The 19,011-nt window shown below is 38.6% G+C and overlaps 1 protein-coding gene across 1 annotated transcript; it reads right to left on the reverse strand.

The window, feature by feature from the left end:
• Nucleotides 1-10,967: 10,967 nt before the first annotated feature.
• Nucleotides 10,968-16,314, reverse strand: LOC122006614 (2-alkenal reductase (NADP(+)-dependent)-like). The gene is made up of 5 exons (XM_042562181.1): nucleotides 15,995-16,314; nucleotides 13,789-13,966; nucleotides 12,915-13,081; nucleotides 12,427-12,509; nucleotides 10,968-11,567 (listed from the first exon to the last, which is right to left on the reverse strand). Exons 1-5 carry the CDS (start codon nucleotides 16,238-16,240, stop codon nucleotides 11,189-11,191), a joined length of 1,053 nt encoding a protein of 350 aa, XP_042418115.1. The 5' UTR covers nucleotides 16,241-16,314; the 3' UTR covers nucleotides 10,968-11,188.
• Between the last annotated feature and the right edge of the window lie 2,697 nt (nucleotides 16,315-19,011).

Below are 19,011 nucleotides of genomic sequence, written 5' to 3' on the forward strand. Positions count from 1 at the left end.
AAATAAACTAAGCAGTAAATTAAAAGCATAAAGAAAAAGCGAGGCAAAAGTATTTAATTGGTTACAACCGATGTGGTTGTTAATCCAAGGAAGATTAAGCTCAAATAAAAATCTCCTTCAGGCGGAGAAGCCTCGTACAACAATGTAGCGCAGAAAACAGAAGCTTAGACTAAAAGAGAGCGTGCAAGCACTGGATTTACAATCAGTGAGTTCATTCCAAAGCTTCTAGACCAAGGCTATATTTATAGCCTTGGTCGGAGCGCCTGGAAGGGTTCCGGGCGCCCTAGGGGGGATAAAACTTATCCCCCAACGTTCAGATCGAGTCAAAATTCGATCTGGTCAATTTCACTGCTCAGGGCGCCCCGAAGGGTTCCGGGCGCCTCGGACTGCTCCGGACGCCCCGGAGCCCAAAGTCAACAACGTTGACTTTTTCACCTCCGGTTCAGCTCGTCTCGGTTCGGGTCTTGTTCGCTCCGGCTCCGCTAGCTTGGGTGATCTCGGCCATCCGGAATAGGGCTCACCCGAACCCAAGTTCCAGCCTTCTCCTCGAGCAGCCTTCCTTCCCGGTTTCTCATCCCTCGAACGCCGCGCACGTTCTTCTCGTCCACCGGTGTACTCTTCCGCGGTCACCTCGTCCCTCGGACGCACCGAGCCCGTCGGCTCTCTCCCCGTGCCGTCCTTCTCGCTAGCCGCGTCTTATGCTCGACTTCCTGTGTTCCTAAGCTTCTGCACACTTAGACACAAGGGTTAAACAAACGCAGGACCTAACTTAACTTGGTTGATCACATCAAAACACCTTGGGGTTCCAACAATCTCCCCCTTTTTGATGTGAGCAACCCAAGTTAAGTTAGGGTAACCATATGCAATAAAAATAATTTATATTCAAATAAGTCCAAATATTTTTCAAATGAAAAATTATATTACCTCCCCCTAGACTTAACATACTTCTCCCCCTTTGATCACAATAAAAATGGGGCTTCAAAAAAAAAATCTAAGGTTTGACACTTAGAAAAATTATAGAAATCTATTTCAATGTTTTTCGGAGAAAAAAAATATTTCCAAGTTAAACAAAATTTCTAAGTCAAAGAATAACTCTTGAAAAATTTCTAAGTTTTCACCAGAAATAAAACTTTCTAAGCCCAAAAATTTATGCAGGAATATTTAACAAAATTGATAGCATTAAAAAAAAATTTCTATGCATTTATTTATTTATTTTATACTGATACTTATATCAGCAAGTTTTAAATTTCCATTTCAATTTTTCATAACTTCTCAAATTACACTTTTTCAAATTTAAAGTCACAGATATTAAACATGCAATAATTTGTATCATGTTAATTTCTATTATTTTTTGAATTGCAACTTCACAAAAATATTCAAATAGCATAGATTCTAACTTGATAAAATTTTTCGACAATATAAAAAATTCTTTCGGCAATGTGCAAAATTCGTTCGAAAGAATATTTTGTAATTTGCAAGAATTTTTTAACAACAAAAATTCTAATTTACAGGAATCTATTAACAATAGATTTCTTAATCCGAAACACCTTTTCGGTGACTCAATTTCTAAATCGCAAAATTCTTTCGAGAGAGTAATTTGTAATTCGAAAAATTCTTCTAATTTGCATAAGTCTTTTGTCAAAATATTTTTAAATATGCAAATTTCTTTTGATAATATTTCTAATTTGCAAGACAAATTTGACAATTGATTTTCTAATTTAAAAACTTTTTCGGTAATTCAATTTTTAAATCGCAAAAATCTTCAGACAATTTTTCTATTGAATTAACCGGTTGTTCAGAAGGTAGAGACCATACCTTACTTACCTCGTTGGCCGTTGGTTCTCCCCCTGTTGAATTAACTTCTTCCGAAGATTCTCCCCCTTCCTTGATCTCGGGATGTACTTCGGCTGTTGGGGCTGTCTCGGTAATTTCTTCCGTCTCGGATTCTTCTGATGACGGCTCGATGTCTATTGAGGGGACGACTTCAATCGGTTCTTCGTAGAGTTTTAAGAACTTTTCCCAAAGTTCTTTTGCGCTGTTGTATTCGCCAACTCTATCAAAGTCTTCGTTTGGTATTGTTGTTAAAACGTTTGCCATTGACTCGTCACGTTGCTTCTTGTTCCATAGGCGTAGATCAAGTTCTTCTCCATTCGTTGTCTTTGGTGCTTCATAACCTGTTTTCATTATTAGAGAAATACCAATATCAGAGTTAAGAAATACCGTCATTTGTTGCTTCCAAGAAGCAAGCTCCCCCTCGAATGTTGGTGGGTAGTCGCTAGCTCCGGCCATTGTTTTGTTGCTTCAGACGGCGGTTAGTCCTTCTGAGGCGTCTCGGCTCTGATACCACTTGTAGGACCGTTGGGCCGGCTAGGAAGGGGTTGTTGGATATCCTGCTAACACAAAAGAAAAACAAACCCTCCTCGAACTCTTTAAGCTAACACTTGCATAAATAAACTAAGCAGTAAATTAAAAGCATAAAGAAAAAGCGAGGCAAAAGTATTTACTTGGTTACAACCGATGTGGTTGTTAATCCAAGGAAGATTAAGCTCAAATAAAAATCTCCTTCAGGCGGAGAAGCCTCGTACAGCAATGTAGCGCAGAAAACAGAAGCTTAGACTAAAAGAGAGCGTGCAAGCACTTGATTTACAATCAGTGAGTTCATTCCAAAGATTCTGGACCAAGGCTATATTTATAGCCTTGGTCGGGGCGCCTGGAAGGGTTCCGGGCGCCCTAGGGGGGATAAAACTTATCCTCCAACGTTCAGATCGAGTCAAAACTCGATCAGGTCAATTTCACTGCTCAGGGCGCCCCGGAGGGTTCCGGGCGCCCTGGAGGGCTCCGGGCGCCCCGGAGCCCAAAGTCAACAACGTTGACTTTTTCACCTCCGGTTCAGCTCGTCTCGGTCCGGGTCTTGTTCGCTCCGGCTCCGCTAGCTTGGGTGATCTCGGCCATCCGGAATAGGGCTCACCCGAACCCAAGTTCCAGCCTTCTCCTCGAGCAGCCTTCCTTTCCGATTTCTCGTCCCTCGAACGCCGCACACGTTCTTCTCGTCCACCGGTGTACTCTTCCGCGGTCACCTCATCCCTCGGACGCACCGAGCCCGTCGGCTCTCTCCCCGTGCCGTCCTTCTCGCTAGTCGCGTCTTCCGCTCAACTTCCTGTGTTCCTAAGCTCCTGCACACTTAGACACAAGGGTTAAACAAACGCAGGATCTAACTTAACTTGGTTGATCACATCAAAACACCTTGGGGTTCCAACAAACACGGGATGCTTAATTTCATCGGAGTCCAAAATCAATTCCTCCTCTCGGTCCCTATCGTAGCCTCTTGTATATAGAGATTTATACCCACCACATACCCACCCTTACCCATCCTAATGGGGCCGGCGCGGCCAAGCTAGCTTGGAACCCAAGCTAGGGCCGGCCAAGACCAAGTGGATGAGCCAAGTTGGTGGCCTGCCAAAGCTTGGGTCCCAAGCTTAGGTGGTCGGCCACTAGAATATTAAAAAGGATTTTTATTAAAATTATTTCTTATGTGGATGTCATGGTTTTAAAAGAGAGTTTAAAATTTAAATCTTTCCTTTTATAGCTTTTTACAAAAGATTAAGAAAAGATTTGAAATCTTTCTTTATTTGTAGATTGAAAGGAGATTTTAATTTTGAGAAAACTTTCCTTTTTAACCATGATCATAATTTAAAAGAGAGTTTTAAAAATTAAAAATTAAAAATTCTCTTTTATTAGTTTCTACAAAAGATTAAGAAAAGATTTGATATCTTTCCTTATTTGTAGATTGAAAAGATATTTTAATTTTTAGAGATAACTTTCCTTTTTGAAAATTATCCACATGTTTAAAAGAAAGATTTTAATTTATAAAATTTCCTTTTTATAATCCACCATGAAGGGAAAAATTATTGGTGAATTTTTTTATAAATTTCCGGAAACAAATTATTAAGTTTTAATTTTTGTTTTAATTAAAACTCTCCTTGTTTTGGGGAAATAAGTGGTCGGCCATGTAATAATGAAAAGGAAAATTGTTTTTAATTAAATAAAATTTTCCTTTTCATGACAAAAGAATTAAGGAAGTTTTTAATTATATTTCCTTATTTGCCAATACTAAGGAATATAAAAGAGGAGGTAGAGGTGCCTTCAAGGTGAACGACTCTATTTATTTTTCTTCCTCTCTTTTCTTCCTTGGTGGTGGCCGACTATATTGGTTTTCTCTTCTTCCTTTTCTTTCTTCTTCATTGGCCGAACCTCATCATCTCATGGAGCTTGAAGGTGACCGGATTCTAGCTTGGAGAAGAAGGAGAGAAACGAAGCATCCCTTGGAGCTTGGTGGTGGTGGTCGGACCTCTACTTCTCTTGGAGAATTATGGTGGTCGAATCTAGCTTGGAGAAGAAGGAGCTTGGTGGTTCTCGTCTCGGAAGATCGTTGCCCACACAACGTCCGAGATTAGAAGAGGAATACGGTAGAAGATCAAGAGGTTATTTTTACTTATAAAGAAAGGTATAACTAGTAATTGTTTTCCGCATCATACTAGTTTTCTTTGTATAGTTATTTATGAAAATACCAAACACAAGAGGCATATGATTCTAGAGTTTTCGAAATAGTTTTTTCGAGTTTGTGTTTTCTTCTTTTTCAAATTTATGATTCGATTGTTCTTTTTGGTTAACCTAGAGTTATTTAAGGAAATAAATATTAGCTTTCCTTAAAAGGCTTTGCCTAGGCGGTGGTGGTTGCTCCCATATCCAAGAAGGCCATGTGCCTCGCCATGCAGTCCTGGAAGCCCATTTTGGAAATTAATATTTATGGAATTAATAACTTAGGTAGATTTGAATCAATAGTGTTAAGTTCCGCTTGCGATTTAAATCTAAACCATTAAGAACAGATAAGTTAAATTTGGAATCAATGATGTTAAGTTCCGTCTATGATTCCTAATTTAATTTCTAAAGAATACAATAGGTTATTTAAGGAAAGGTTCGACACTTGTACAAAAAAATTTTGTACAGTGGAACCGATACATTTTCCTAGGACTAACCAACACAATCATCATTCAGATACTCCTACACGTGTATCACCAATATTTATGGCGCTTGACTCACAAGGCACACGAATGAACAACAGTCCTTTACATGTTAGCCCTAGAAGCTGAGTCGGGGGTAGACCTCGTCACACCTTGTCTAGCAGTCAGGTTGAGTCAGGGGGTAGACCTAGTCACACCTTGTCTAGCAGTCAGGTTGAGTCTCTTTCGACTAGACTTGAAGGAAATACTTGTGATATGAAAAATATCGGAAGCTTACATATAAGCTGGAAAAGTTATTTTTCTCGCATAGCTGAAGGTCAAAGCCATGATAGGTCAACTTATTTGATTCTTGGTTGGTTTGCTCATGACAAGAGGGTTAGTAAGATCCAATTAGGACATCCGAGACAACTCCCCGATTAGTTCCAGTTAGGGTCACCGCTGGGGCAGCTAGCTTTGCTGGGCTCTCCCAAGGTTTCTCTCTCTAAGATAGACACTTAGTTAGTCCATATACGTTCAGTCGATCGGATGCTCCTGACTCCAGGGGCTCAGCTCCCCAGATTCCATCCCACTTTGCTTAGTCAGTGCTAATCAATCCACTCTACTCAAAGGGCTCTGCTCCCTTGATCATTCTCTGCTTAACTAGCTCAGAAACATTCACCTAGTTGGCTTATCCCGACCCTAGTCTTAGGTCCCTTAAGATGGACATTTAGTCAGTCCAGATACATTTAGCCGGTCATCTTATTCGAACCCTAGGGGCATAGCTCCCTCGACTCGGTGCCGACTCAATCAGATCAAATGTGCCCAGCCAGTCGGACTCTGTCGACCCTAGGGGCTCTGCTCTCCCTTGCTCAAAGATGAACATGCATTCAATCAAATTGCTCGCTCGACTCTAGGGGCTCTCTGCCCCTCTTTTCTTACATCCTATTTTGTTCTACCAAGGCCCCCATCATTCGACGCCTCTTAATTGTACTAGACCCCGGAGGCCCAACATGTTTGTGTTTCATGGGCTAATATCACAATAAATACTACACGTGGAGTGTCAAAGCACAGGGGACGGTATAATTATATAGATATAGGATATGAGTGATAGAACTGATTGATACAACAAATATACAATGATGTAATGTTTCTTTTATGGTAACAGGATATCTCATTAATGAAAAGAGATTGTCATCTTACTGACATTATAAAAGGAGCCCGCTTCTACGAGCACAGATATGCTTTTTTATATACGCACACTCATTCTTCCATTACTATTTATTTATTTCATCTTCCTCACTGATTTAAACATCGGAGTGACCGCGACTAGGCATCCCCTAGATATCCTCCTAACGTTCCTTCTCCTCTCTCTCTCTCTCTCTCTCTCTCTCTCTCTCTCTCTCTCTCTCTCTTTGCCTAATAGGCGTTGCTGATCGGAGGTTGTCTTATGGTCAACCTGGTAACAACTCACATTCCATTTCAATAAGGATTTGTTGACTTTGTCAAAGCTAATCTCATCAATATGATCGACTGAATGGGTCCACTAGCTTTTCATATTTTGGGCCATTTGGCATGCACATTTGTTGAGGTTGCTTCAAGTCCTTATTTATTTTGTTTATTAAATTTATAGTAATTGCCATAAACTTCTTTCTTTTGATTCTTAGTGGCCCATATTTTTAGATGCTTTTTTTAACAATGACATGATTACATTCTTCTGTTTATCATAAGAATCACCTTATGTGAATTAAGATAATTGTGAGCATATCTAAAACATTCGATTGTTTCTGTAAGACCACGTGGTTGTTTTGATATGATCAACTAAGTTAGTTAGGTCCTGCTTGTTATTTAATCCATGTGTCTAAGTGTGCAGGAACTTAAGAGCGCAGGAAGTCGAGCGGAAGATGCAGCTAGCGAGAAGGACGGCACGGGAAGGGAGCCGACGGGCTTGGTACGTCCGAAGGACGAGAGAACTGAGGAAGAGTACTCCGGTGGACGAGAAGAATGTGCGCGGCGTTCGAGGGACGAGAGGCCGGACGGAAGCCTGCTCGACGAGAAGGCCAGAAATTGAGTTCGGGTGAGCCCTATTTCAGTTGGCCGGAATCACCCAAACTCATGAAGCTTCGGAAGTCAAAACAAAGGAGAAAGGATGCTGAAAATGCAGCTCAAGGCGCCTTCATCAGATATTGGAGGCGCCTCAACATTGGAGGCACCTCAATCAGCATTGGAGGCACCTCCACACTGGAGGCGCCTTCAATCTTGTTTGAGGCGCCTCAGCCCGGGTCAATTCAGCCGTTTGAGCGTGGATAGAGTTTTATCCGCTTGACTTGGTTGGAGGCACCTTAGACCTTCGAGATAGGATTTCCAGGAGTTATTTAAAGGCCCCTGGAGCTAGAAAATAATCAATCATTCAAGCAATCAATTCCTAGCAACTTGTGAACTCTTTTAAGTGTGTAAAAAGGCTTCTCCACCTACAGTGAAGGAGACATTCTAGTAGAGTTGTTCAACTGCCGTGGATTAACAACCGTCTTGGTTGTAACCAAGTTAATTTCTGGTCTCCTTTTTATTTATGCTTATTTTATTTGCTTAGTGTTGCATTTTTGAGTTGAAAGTCTTGAGGAGGGTATACTTTGATTTTTCAGACAATTCACCCCCCTCTTGCCGGCCCTGCTGCACCAACAAGTGGTATCAGAGTCCGACCGCCTCAGAAGGACTAACCGCCAACTGAAGCACAAAGATCAGGACAATGGCCGGAGCGAACATTCATCCCACAAAGTTCGACGAAGACTTTGCTACCTGGAAACGCAAAATGGAGGTATTTTTTAAGACCGAATTCGATATTCTTTTAATAATAAAATATGGATATATAACGCCAAAAGACAAAGAAGAATGCAACTGGACGAAGAAGGAGCAGGCCGATTGCGTGGCCAAGGAAAGGCAGAATTTCACCTGCTCAGTGTTCTGCCGCCCTAGGAGGTAAGTCGGATCAGAAGCTACGACTCCGCCAAAGACCTTTGGGATAAATTCCTGGAGCTCCACGAGGGCACCTCAGAAGCGAAGCTAGCAAGGCGCGACATCCTCCGGACACAACTAACAAATCTCCGGATGAACAACGACGAGAAGGTTGTGTAACTTCAAGCGAGGATCAAGGAGCTGATAACGCAACTGACAAATCTCGGTGAAACGGTAACAAACCGAGATTCCATCTGGTATGCACTAAACGCCTTCCCAAGGACTCTAGAGTGGGCGCCCTTAGTATATGCTTACTACATCTCTAAGGACTTTGAGGTAAGTAGTTTAGAAAGTTTATTTTCTACCTTCGAACTTCACGAGTCTAGACTTGCAGAGCCTAAACAAGTAGAGAAGTCGAACCTCAACATTACCCTACAAGCCGAAAAGGACGATCCTGATTCCGAAGCGTCGATCGACGAAACCGAAGCAGCACTATTGGTAAGACGTTTCAATAAATTTCTTAAAACTAATAAATTTAAATCGCAGTCGAGGAAGCATCCACGCAATAGAAGGACGGTCCGGTGCTACAATTGCAACGAAAAAGGGCACATCAAGGATGACTGCCCAAAGATAAAGCTAAAGACAAAAGACAAGGAGAAGGTAAAGTACAAGTCAAATTCCTCCAAGCACAAAATCCTAAAGGCCACTTGGGACGATTCGACGTCCTCCGAATATGAAGTCGAAGAATTCTCGGGACTAGCGTTGATGGCCAACCATCTCTTTGAAGATGATTAGGACTCAGAGGTGAGCATAGATCAAGGGGGAGAATCAGAAGAAAGCTGCGACGAAGGGGGAGCATCACCAAGTGAGGTAAGTAAGGTATGTGATCTCACCCCTACTCAATCTTTTCAGTTTATCAAAGTGCTTAGGAAAGATCTAGCAAAATTAGAAAAAGAAAATACTGAATTAAAATTGAAACTATTAAATTCATGCCCATTAGAATTATTTAACAATTTAAAATTAGAAAATGAGAAAATGAAAATTGAAATTCAAAAATTAAAAATAATCATGCATGCTTAATTAAATTTCCAAAATCAAAACTTAGAGTTTATGGAAAATTAAATTGGTACATTAAAAAGCATCAGGGACAACTTAGAAAAGTTTCTAGAAACTCTGTACCCCTTCAGTTCTTAATTAATCCAGTAGGAATGAACCTTTACTGGGTTCTAAAATCATTTCTAGACTAAATTTTTCTTAAGTTAGAGCTTACAGCGAGAAAATTAAACAATTAGTTTCTTTATGAGGCTTTGTCTAAGGAAGTGGTTGTTGTTCCAATAACCAAGAAGGTCTAGTGCCTCGCCACGACCTGGAAGCCAAAATATTGAAATAAAATGTTTAATTAACTTTTTGGAAAAGCATTAAAATTGGAATTAAATAATGCTTTAGAAAGTTTTTTCTTTAACATTTTTTTCAACAAAATATTTTTTTAAGTTAGAAAAATATTTCTTGCATAAAATTTTTATTTAGGAAAATTCTAAAATAATATTTTTTGCTTAAGTTAAAATTTCTTCTAAAATTAGAACTAAATTAGAAATTTTTTTCTTACCTAAGTTTTAACTTAGAAAATTCTTAAATTGTTTTGCCTTAGAATTTAGTTTTTCTTACTTAAGTCTCAAAACAAATTGTTTTAAAAAGACCTAGAATTTTCTTTAAACATGTTTTATACCCCGTTTTTGCTGTGATCAAAGGGGGAGAGTTAGGTACAAGTTGAGGGGGAGTTAAAAATTTTCTTTAATTTTTTCAAACTTATGTTGCAAATCACATTATTGCAATTTTTGTGCCTAAAAATGTTAGTTTGGTAATTTCCTTAAAATTACAACTTGTCTGTTTGACCCTAACTTGAACTTGGGTTAATGCATATCAAAAAGGGGGAGATTGTTGGACCCCGTAGTTATTTTGATGTGATCAACCAAGTTAGTTAGGTCCTGCTTGTTATTTGATCCCTGTGTCTAAGTGTGCAGGAACTTAAGAGCGCAGGAAGTGGAGCGGAAGACACGGCTAGCGAGAAGGACGACACGGAAGGGAGCCGACGGGCTCGATACGTCCGAAGGACGAGAGAGCCGCGGAACAGTACTCCGGTAGACGAGAAAAACGTGCACGGCATTCGAGGGATGAGAAGCCGGACGAAAGCCTGCTCGAGGAGAAGGCCAAAAATTGAGTTCGGGCGAGTCCTATTTCGGTTGGTCGGAATCACCCAAACTCATGAAACTTCGGAAGTCAAAACAAAAGAGAAAGGATGCTGGAAATGCAGCTCAAGGCGCCTTCATCAGATATTGGAGGCGCCTCAACATTGGAGGCGCCTCCACACTGGAGGCGCCTTCAATCTTGTTTGAGGCGCCTCAGCCCAGGTCAATTCGACCGTTTGAGCGCGGATAAAGTTTTATTCGCTTGACTTGGTTGGAGGCGCTTTGGACCTTGTTGGAGACGCCTTGGACCATCGAGATAGGATTTCCAGGAGCTATTTAAAGACCCCTGGAGTTAGGAAATAATCAATCATTCAAGCAATCAATTCCTAGCAACTTGTGAGCTCTTTTAAGTGTGTAAAAAGGCTTCTCTGCCTACCGTGAATGAGATATTCTAGTAGAGCTGTTCAACTGGATTAACAACCGTCTTGGTTGTAACCAAGTTAATTTCTGGTCTCCTTTTTATTTCTGCTTATTTTATTTGCTTAGTGTTGCATTTTTGAGTTGAAAGTCTTGAGGAGGATATACTTTGATTTTTCAGGCAATTCACCTCCTCTTGCGGATCCCGTTGCACCAACAGTTTCTTTATGAGTTTTATATATTTTTTTTGTCAAAATTAAAAGTGAGAAATTCAAACTTATTATTTACTCTTGTAGGTAGATTTTCTTAAGGGGAAAAATAATAAAAAAAGAACTTACCTCAATCCAAGCATCAGTATGATAAATCTACTTAGCTAGTTTGATACCCATTAAAAACTATTGACGAAGCAACTAGAAACAAAAAAAACAAAACCAAGTTGCAAATTTTATTTATTATTTGCCACAAGATCCACAAACCGCAACTAAAGATGCATAAGTCATATATGAAGAGAATATCCTCTTCTTCCATTAAAGTTTCATAAAGAAACAAGGTTTGAATATACTAATAACCACCACAAACTTCTTGTTGTTCTACAATCCTCAATTTTATTGGCTCAATGCGAATTTTCCCAATTGGTTACTCGCGGGAGACTACAACCACCTGTTTTCCGACATTTCGCCCTTCAAAGAGGCCTATAAGTGCTGCAGGGGCATTCTCAAGGCCTTCAACTATGTCTTCCAAATACTTAATTTTCTCTTCCTTTATCAATTGCACAACCTTCTCTTCAAACTCTGGATAGCTGCCATAGTGATCAAATACCAAGAACCCTTCAAGGCGGATGCGCTTGCCAACAATGAGGAACAAGTTGTGCACCCCTTCAGGTTTCTCAAGGTTGTACTGAGAAATCATCCCACAAGCCGCAATTCGACCTTTGATTCTCATGTTATGAAGAACAGCTTCAAGCATTGGACCACCTACATTCTCAAAGTAGATATCAATGCCTTCTGGGAAGTACCTGCAGAATAGATTTTATTAATAACATACAAATTAGAGAGCTCTTTTAACTAGCAAAGATTAAAAAAAAAAAGAAACTGAAATGTATAATTGAAAATTTAGTGTATTTTTACAAGTCCGTGAGATGCCATAACCAAACCTCGTAAGATTGAACCATAAGTCACCGCAAAAAGAGTTCTACGAAATACTTTTGGTAGCCCATCATCATTTTATAGACTAGGAAGGTTTTCCAAATGCAACAAATTCCACCTAAGGAAAGTTCAATGTAACTAATCTTACCCTTGCATTGTAAAGAGACTAGTTGTGAACCGAATCTCATTGTCGATAATGCAATGAAGCAACCTTACATTGAGCCACAGGCAACCCTTTACAAGATGATGTAGACACTACTAGCATTGCTAAAACAACATTCTATTTTAAAGCTAAATTCATCCATTTTGTATGACATACAAACTAACAAACGAAGCTTCAGCCAATATGGGGTCCTGAAGAAGAGTTATTGTATACAGCCATACACGTTTTGCAAGAGGCGATTTTCGAGACTCGAACCCGTGACCTTTTAGGTCACACACCAAGCTCCCCTTCAAATCTAACAAACATGACTCTTTGAATAAAATGCTTATTCTAGAAAGTATCAATTTTGTGGATAATCATAGAAGGCTCTTATGTTGTTCTACTTTTCATAATAAACACCCTGTTTGGCTCAGAAGCATCAAAAAACAGAATATTAGTTTTAGTTTCCATTCTCACATACCTTTTAAATGGTCTCAGGAGTCAGTATCATCTATAACAGAGCATGCATTATGCAAACAGCTGCATGACATTCAAAACAGAAAATCATATTCAGACAAGTGACCAACCTCTTCAAAGCTTTAGTCAGATCAGGTTCCTTCTTATAGTTAAAAGCCTCGTCGAAGCCAAACTTAGTCTTCAGAAGATTTACCTAATGAACAATAAGAAAAGGAACATTAAACAATTTACAAATAATATAAGTTGATGTGTCTTTGTAAGTTTACTATACAATAGTATGTTATACTAGTATTTTCCATTTTGCCAAATGTCAATGTATTAAATGTTGGATGCTAGAAAGTAAAGATTAAAATTCTCTAACGATAATCAAATAAATATGAGTACTTCATTCATCTATGATCTATCCATGTAAACACAAAGCCTTTGTCTTTGCATTCAGTTTTTATTGTAAAAAAGTGATTTGTAATAGCCTTCCTAATCTGACTCGACACAGTATTTTGATCTGAATATGCATTCAATTTTTAATAATTGCTTTGAATGAGTATGCCACAAACTAATTTATTCATGGAAGTAAACACCAATTCACAGCTTGTCAAACCTTTTCGTCAGAACCAGCACTTCCGACAACATAACAGCCAAATTGTTTGGCAAATTGTCCCACAATTTGGCCAACAGCACCTGCTGCTGCAGATACAAAAACGCGCTCCCCCTTCTTTGGAGAGCAAATGTCGTAAAATCCAACATAAGCTGTAAGACCTACCATACCTACAGATTACAACAGTAGAACTGTTATTAGAGTGAGAAAATGATAGTTCATCTCAATTCAGAAAATGGTAGTTCGTTTTGAAGTGACATCGTTGTTGTTCGCCTTTAAGTAAACTCATACTGCAAAATTAATATTAGAGTATGGATTTGTTGCCCAACACAAAGTAAGTATATACCACAAAATTATTATTAGAGTATGAATCTGTTGACTAAAGTATCTGCATAACAACAAACTAAGAGCCGACTTTTAAGTTTGCCAACTAAAACTTCTAGTATAGGACTAACATGGTGTTCATGCATGTGATTAATGTCACATAAAAGATAACAGGTGTGATTAATATTAGTAAACTTGATGCTTTATGAAATTTGAAAAAGAAACAATGTTCTGCACTTTAGCCCAAGCTTGAAATGGAGGCACAAGCATGGATACCGAAACTGTTCTCTATCACTTCATATTGTTTGTCTATTCTTTCTTCAGTGAAAAATCAATCTAAAAAGAAGTACAGCCACAAAGGAAACATTAATATTAGTGTATTTTTGGTTGACTAGTATCAGTTTGATTGAACTAGAAAGTAATCAACTAGTTTTTTATCTCAATATGACTGCTACTAAATAATCATTTTGCAGACAAATTAACATGCGGTTATCACATTAGAAAGGACAGAATGCACGATATTCATTAAAATTATACAGAAAATAGCACTCACCAAGAATACCAGTATAGTAAGAAAGTGGAATTTCAGTGTGATGAATTTTGAAAAGTCCTTGTGGCTTTGTAATGAGACTATATTCTTCCCAACCAATGAGGCCCCACACATAGTCACCAGTTTTAAAATCAGGGTGGCTGGAGTCCACAACTTTTCCAACACCGAAGCCAGTTATAGGCTGTACAAGAACAAAAATGACATCAAAATCCAGATATGAAAACTAACCAAAACTAAGGCATATTAGTATTATTACAATTATCACTCACCTGTATTGTTGTTATTACAGTATCTAAAAGAGAATTATTCTGTAATTGATTCTCTTGAGTAATGAATTACTAATGAAAATAACAAAGCTAGTAGAGCACAGCCTTTCAAAATTAAAGCTTTGCAACTACACTACAACGAAATGGCTAGTTGTGAAGAAGCTCTGTGTTAAATGTACTCAATTAAACCGAGCACTTCTTGTCCCAAGGAATCTATAGTATGAATGAGGAAAAATAAAAATAAAAATAAAAAAAACAAATGTGGGGAAGAGGGATATGCATTGACTGGAGGATAATGAATGCAAGCAATGATGGAAAATTTAGTACTATCAGGATAAAACAAAATTGAAGCATGTAGAAATGATACAGTGAAGCTTTATATGAAAGCTTAAAATAGACTTGTCTAAGTGACCGCTGCTCCTGTCATTTATGAACTAAATCTTCTAGTATTCAAATGAATTTTAGTTGTAGCTGGCAACCCATGCCAACATGTGTAACTGCTTTTACATTGTCACCATTGCATTGTTCAAGGGAAACTTCTAAGGTACAGAAACACATTTTAAAATTGAATCAATGTTTTGTATGACTATATCATTTATGCTTATCGTTACACCTGAAGTATGACTTAGAATGTTCATAAGCTGATGCTTCTGACATGAAAGCCTATGATTACCTTCAATCCATACTTACTTTTTGCCTTCACATCTTATCAAGTCCCTAAAGCAAATGAATTACCATTAAGTTAGAGTGGGACTACTAAGACATTGTCAACCCATGATCTTGAAACCGGAAGAACATGTAAATATTTTTTTTTGTCTTATTAAAGAGAGACAACCAGTCGATTCAGGACATTAGCTGTGTAAGTGTTCCAGATAGAGAATTCCTGGAATGTTTGCCTTGTCAGTTCATCGATTTTGCTCAAGTTTCACTTCTTTACACAAACTATTGTCAAGCCTTGAAAAATTATATTTGTACAGCTAAATTCACATAGATCTGACTGGATCTAGCTATCCAAGGCTTCGCTATTTCTTTGAGTTCTATTTTCATATAAAGTTAATTTTAGAAAAGAGATCAGGGGACTAATATTGACTATGACAGATGCATACTCTCAGTAAACTCTGACGATAAAGAATATGTCTGTAATTTCTTAGTAAAATCACAAAAGGATCAGTTAGTCTGGGACATCAAACAAGCCAAATTAAAAGGCCATCAAATTTGTGAAACTCGAAATAAACACTGGTATCCTTGTGAGAGAGATTTTCAAAATTTAGGCCACATGTAGTAGCCAATCGAAACTATCCCTTATTCTCTTTGCAGTATGTTATCCTTCTCAATTCATTTTGTACTCACTTCCACAATAAGAGCATCAGGCTGGTTGAATCACTAATTTTTCAAGATCTAGCAATCGCTCATCCTACTGACAATCCAAAATTCCAAACTTTTCAAAGCTAAAAAATAACACTCTATGCAAGATGAAAGCATACACTATTTACTAAGAATCCAACAGCTCTGTCCTCGACGAAGATCAGATAAAACTAAAAAGCCCTTTCTTTACTCCCCACTCATTATCTTCATTCCCTTGGCAAGGTTCCTGAGACATGTGCAGGCTAATGTAAGATACTTCTAATTCCTATGAATCAATAGTATCTTCCATGCACATACTCTTTTAAAAATTATAAAAATACTTTTTTTTTCTCCCTTTTCCCTCGGACTAAAGTAACGTATCCCTGTCACATGAATCAAGTGTCTCTAGTCACAAGAAATAAGAATCATGGAACTCTTCACCTAAAGCGTTCCATCTCTACAGTCTTTCCAATAGAGGTCCTTCTCTTTATAAATAATAAAAAAAAGGGGGAAACACTTTGCAAGATCTCCAAAAACTCCTTTTTAGTAGAATTTTAAATAAATGGAGTGATTGTTGAGTGGCGTGAGCGGTTGTATACCGCGCCGGGGACGAAGTCATCTACGTAGCTTGCTTCCTCGTGCTTAGTCATGCGCATTCGCATGTAAGGGTCGCAGGAGAGGTAGAGGTTCTTGAGGAGCACGGCGTTGGAACCCTCCGGCACCCGCAGCCGGATGGTGCCCGTCGTCACCAGCTCCATGTCCGTCTCCTTGGGCGCCCCTTCCGGGATGAAGTGCTTCAGCAACACCTGCTTGTTCACTACCACCACATCCTCCGCCGATGCCATCGCCCTGCTCACCAACCGCTCTCTCTCTACACTCTCTCTCCCTCCCTTTCCTGCGCCTGTCAATAAAATACGGTTAATTCGATCCTACTTACCGTGCGAGACTGTGAGCAGTCGCGCGCAGTAGTTTTTTATTATTATTTTTTAATTCTTAGATTTGACGTGTAGAAATTAGGTTATAATATTAAACACATAAAAAAAATTCAAATGTTGAATTATAATATTAAATAAAAAAAATTTAAATCGGATTATTTTTTTTAGATTTGCATTAGCACACTACTGTCCGGTAGAATCGTATTAAGTTATTAACCCTAAAATGCCCTTCTATCTATTACAATCTTAAATCAAAGTAAAAATAATAATATATAATCATTTTTATTTGAATAATTAAATTAAAATAATTAAAATAAAATAAAATTTTAATTATTTCATTTAACACTTTAATTTTAAAATATAAAAAAAAATAAAATTATTAATTGGAATAATTAAAGTTTTACTTTTTTAATCCAATACGATTTCGTTCAAATAAGTGTGATGGATTGAAGGGTATTTTAGAAAAGAAGTGAGGTGTGATTTGATTTTTTTTTTTTTTAAAATCTGTGTCGCACGTTTGTTGGTCAAGAAAAAAAAATCAATCATACAAAGTCTTGATTGAAATTAGATGCTTCTAGAGAGAGACGAAATAAACGCTGTGATGAATTATTGTGAAATCGACGCTCGCTTGTTTTACACCACAACATTAGAAACGAAGGAGGAAAATAAAAAATAAAATTTTACCACCTTTTTTTTATTATTATTTTCATGTCGATGAATTGGACGTTTGTGATAGTGGGATTGACGCCTGACTTGGTTCTGAAATTGACATACTACCTACAAAATTTGCATTTGTTATTTTATCTCAATTAATTAATCATGACAGACCATTTTTAACAAAATTCAAATCAAATGTCATTCATGACGTAAGCAAATTAATTATATAGGATTAATTAATGTCCTATGTAATCAACTAATCAGCTCTCGGGGCACTTAGTAAAGTAGACTTTTGTAATTCGAGGAAATGGTGAATAATAATATTTTAGTTATATCTAGTTAGTTGTATGGTAGCTAAAGTTCCTTTTTATCACTTGCTCATGTATTTTATTTCATGTGTTTACATTTTTTTTCTTGGACAAGTTGTCCTTCAATCCCTAATAATAATTTCAACTTCCTTATGAGTCCTCGAATTAGAAAAAAAATACTTTCCCACTCTCTAACCAAATAGATTCATTTATTTTTTTTTTATCGTAGAGTTCGCTAGAGGGAGGAGGAGGGGGGAATAACAATCGTTAAACAAATCGTTATTAAATCGAGTACGCAGTCGAAAAGTAAAAGGCACAATGCTAACACAAACCAATTTTACTTGGTTCGGAGTCTTTTTCGACTCCTACTCCAAGGCCCGCATTTGTCGAGTGCTTTCGTTGGCAATTCACTGGCAGTTCGCAAAAAAAAATACAAAGATAAGTACAGGAATTCTTAAAAAAAATATCGACAACAATTAAAAAAAACTTGAGCCGCGGGTTACCAGAAAAGTTTCGCAACATCGCAAGAGCATGCAGGGCGCAACAGAGCAGTCGTGGAAAGAAGTTGTTGTCTGTAGCTCTGGAGGAAGGCTCCTTTTATAGAAGTGCTCCGGACATCCGGATCTCTTCCGAGCGCTCGGACCGTGATGTCGATCAGACCAATCAGCACACTCCACGTTTGCAACGAGATAGACTTTTGCCTTCCGGACACCTGGACTAACTCTGGGCGCCCAGATCCCTTCCGGACGCCCAGACCATCATTTTTCAAAAATTCATTTTCCTGCAAGAAAATGTTAGTCTGAGGTAAAATAAAAATTATACTACCCTGTAAAACAAAGTGTTAGTACAATTATATTAAAAATGATAGTAATTATATTCTCTCTCCCCGAGACCAGAATCTAGTCACGATCTCAACTTAGATTCCTGAAATAGTTCTAAGTTGGATCGATACCTACTATTCCCTCGAACGAGGAACGCACCCTCACCAAGTCACTCCCCTCCAGTGACTTACCTTAACTTACCTGCCAGACATTCGGTCAGTCCGTCGACCTGTCTGGACCTTATGCCAGCTACCTGGTCAGCCCGTCGACCTAGCTGAACTCCCCTACAACACTGAGTTAGCATAATAGATAAGGCAAAACAGTGTTAACAGAATTCAAGTATAACCTAGGGTTATCTCCCCCTAGGGTTGCCTAGCTTCACTCACTAGGATTTCCATTGCCTGGCTTCACTCACTAGGACTTCCTCCACCTAGCTTCACTCACTAGGGCCCCGCTTCACTCACTAGGACTTCTACCACCTAGCTTCATTCATTAGGGTCTGGCTTCACTCACTAGGACTTCCACCACCTAGCTTCACTCACTAGGACTTTCACTCACTAGGACTTTCACTACCTAGCTTCACTCACTAGGGTCTGGCTTCACTCACCAGGACTTCCACCACCTAGCTTCACTCACTAGAGTCTGACTTCACTCACCAGGACTTCCTCCTTGCCTATCCTCCAGTTAGAACTAATCACTCAGTAGACTTTTTGTTGGTGGCACTAACAGTCTAACTCAAGTTTTGATGAATGACAAAGTAGGTTAAGTTAGTTTCATATTGATCTAACACTTCTATGAAGTGTGCAGGAGAAGTCCAGACGGGTTGACAGGCTGACTTGTCATTTGGCACGAAGTCCAGCTAGGTCGATGGGCTGACCTGATAGCTGGCACGAAG

This window comes from Zingiber officinale, chromosome 7B, assembly GCF_018446385.1.
Source record: "Zingiber officinale cultivar Zhangliang chromosome 7B, Zo_v1.1, whole genome shotgun sequence".
NCBI lineage: Eukaryota > Viridiplantae > Streptophyta > Magnoliopsida > Zingiberales > Zingiberaceae > Zingiber > Zingiber officinale.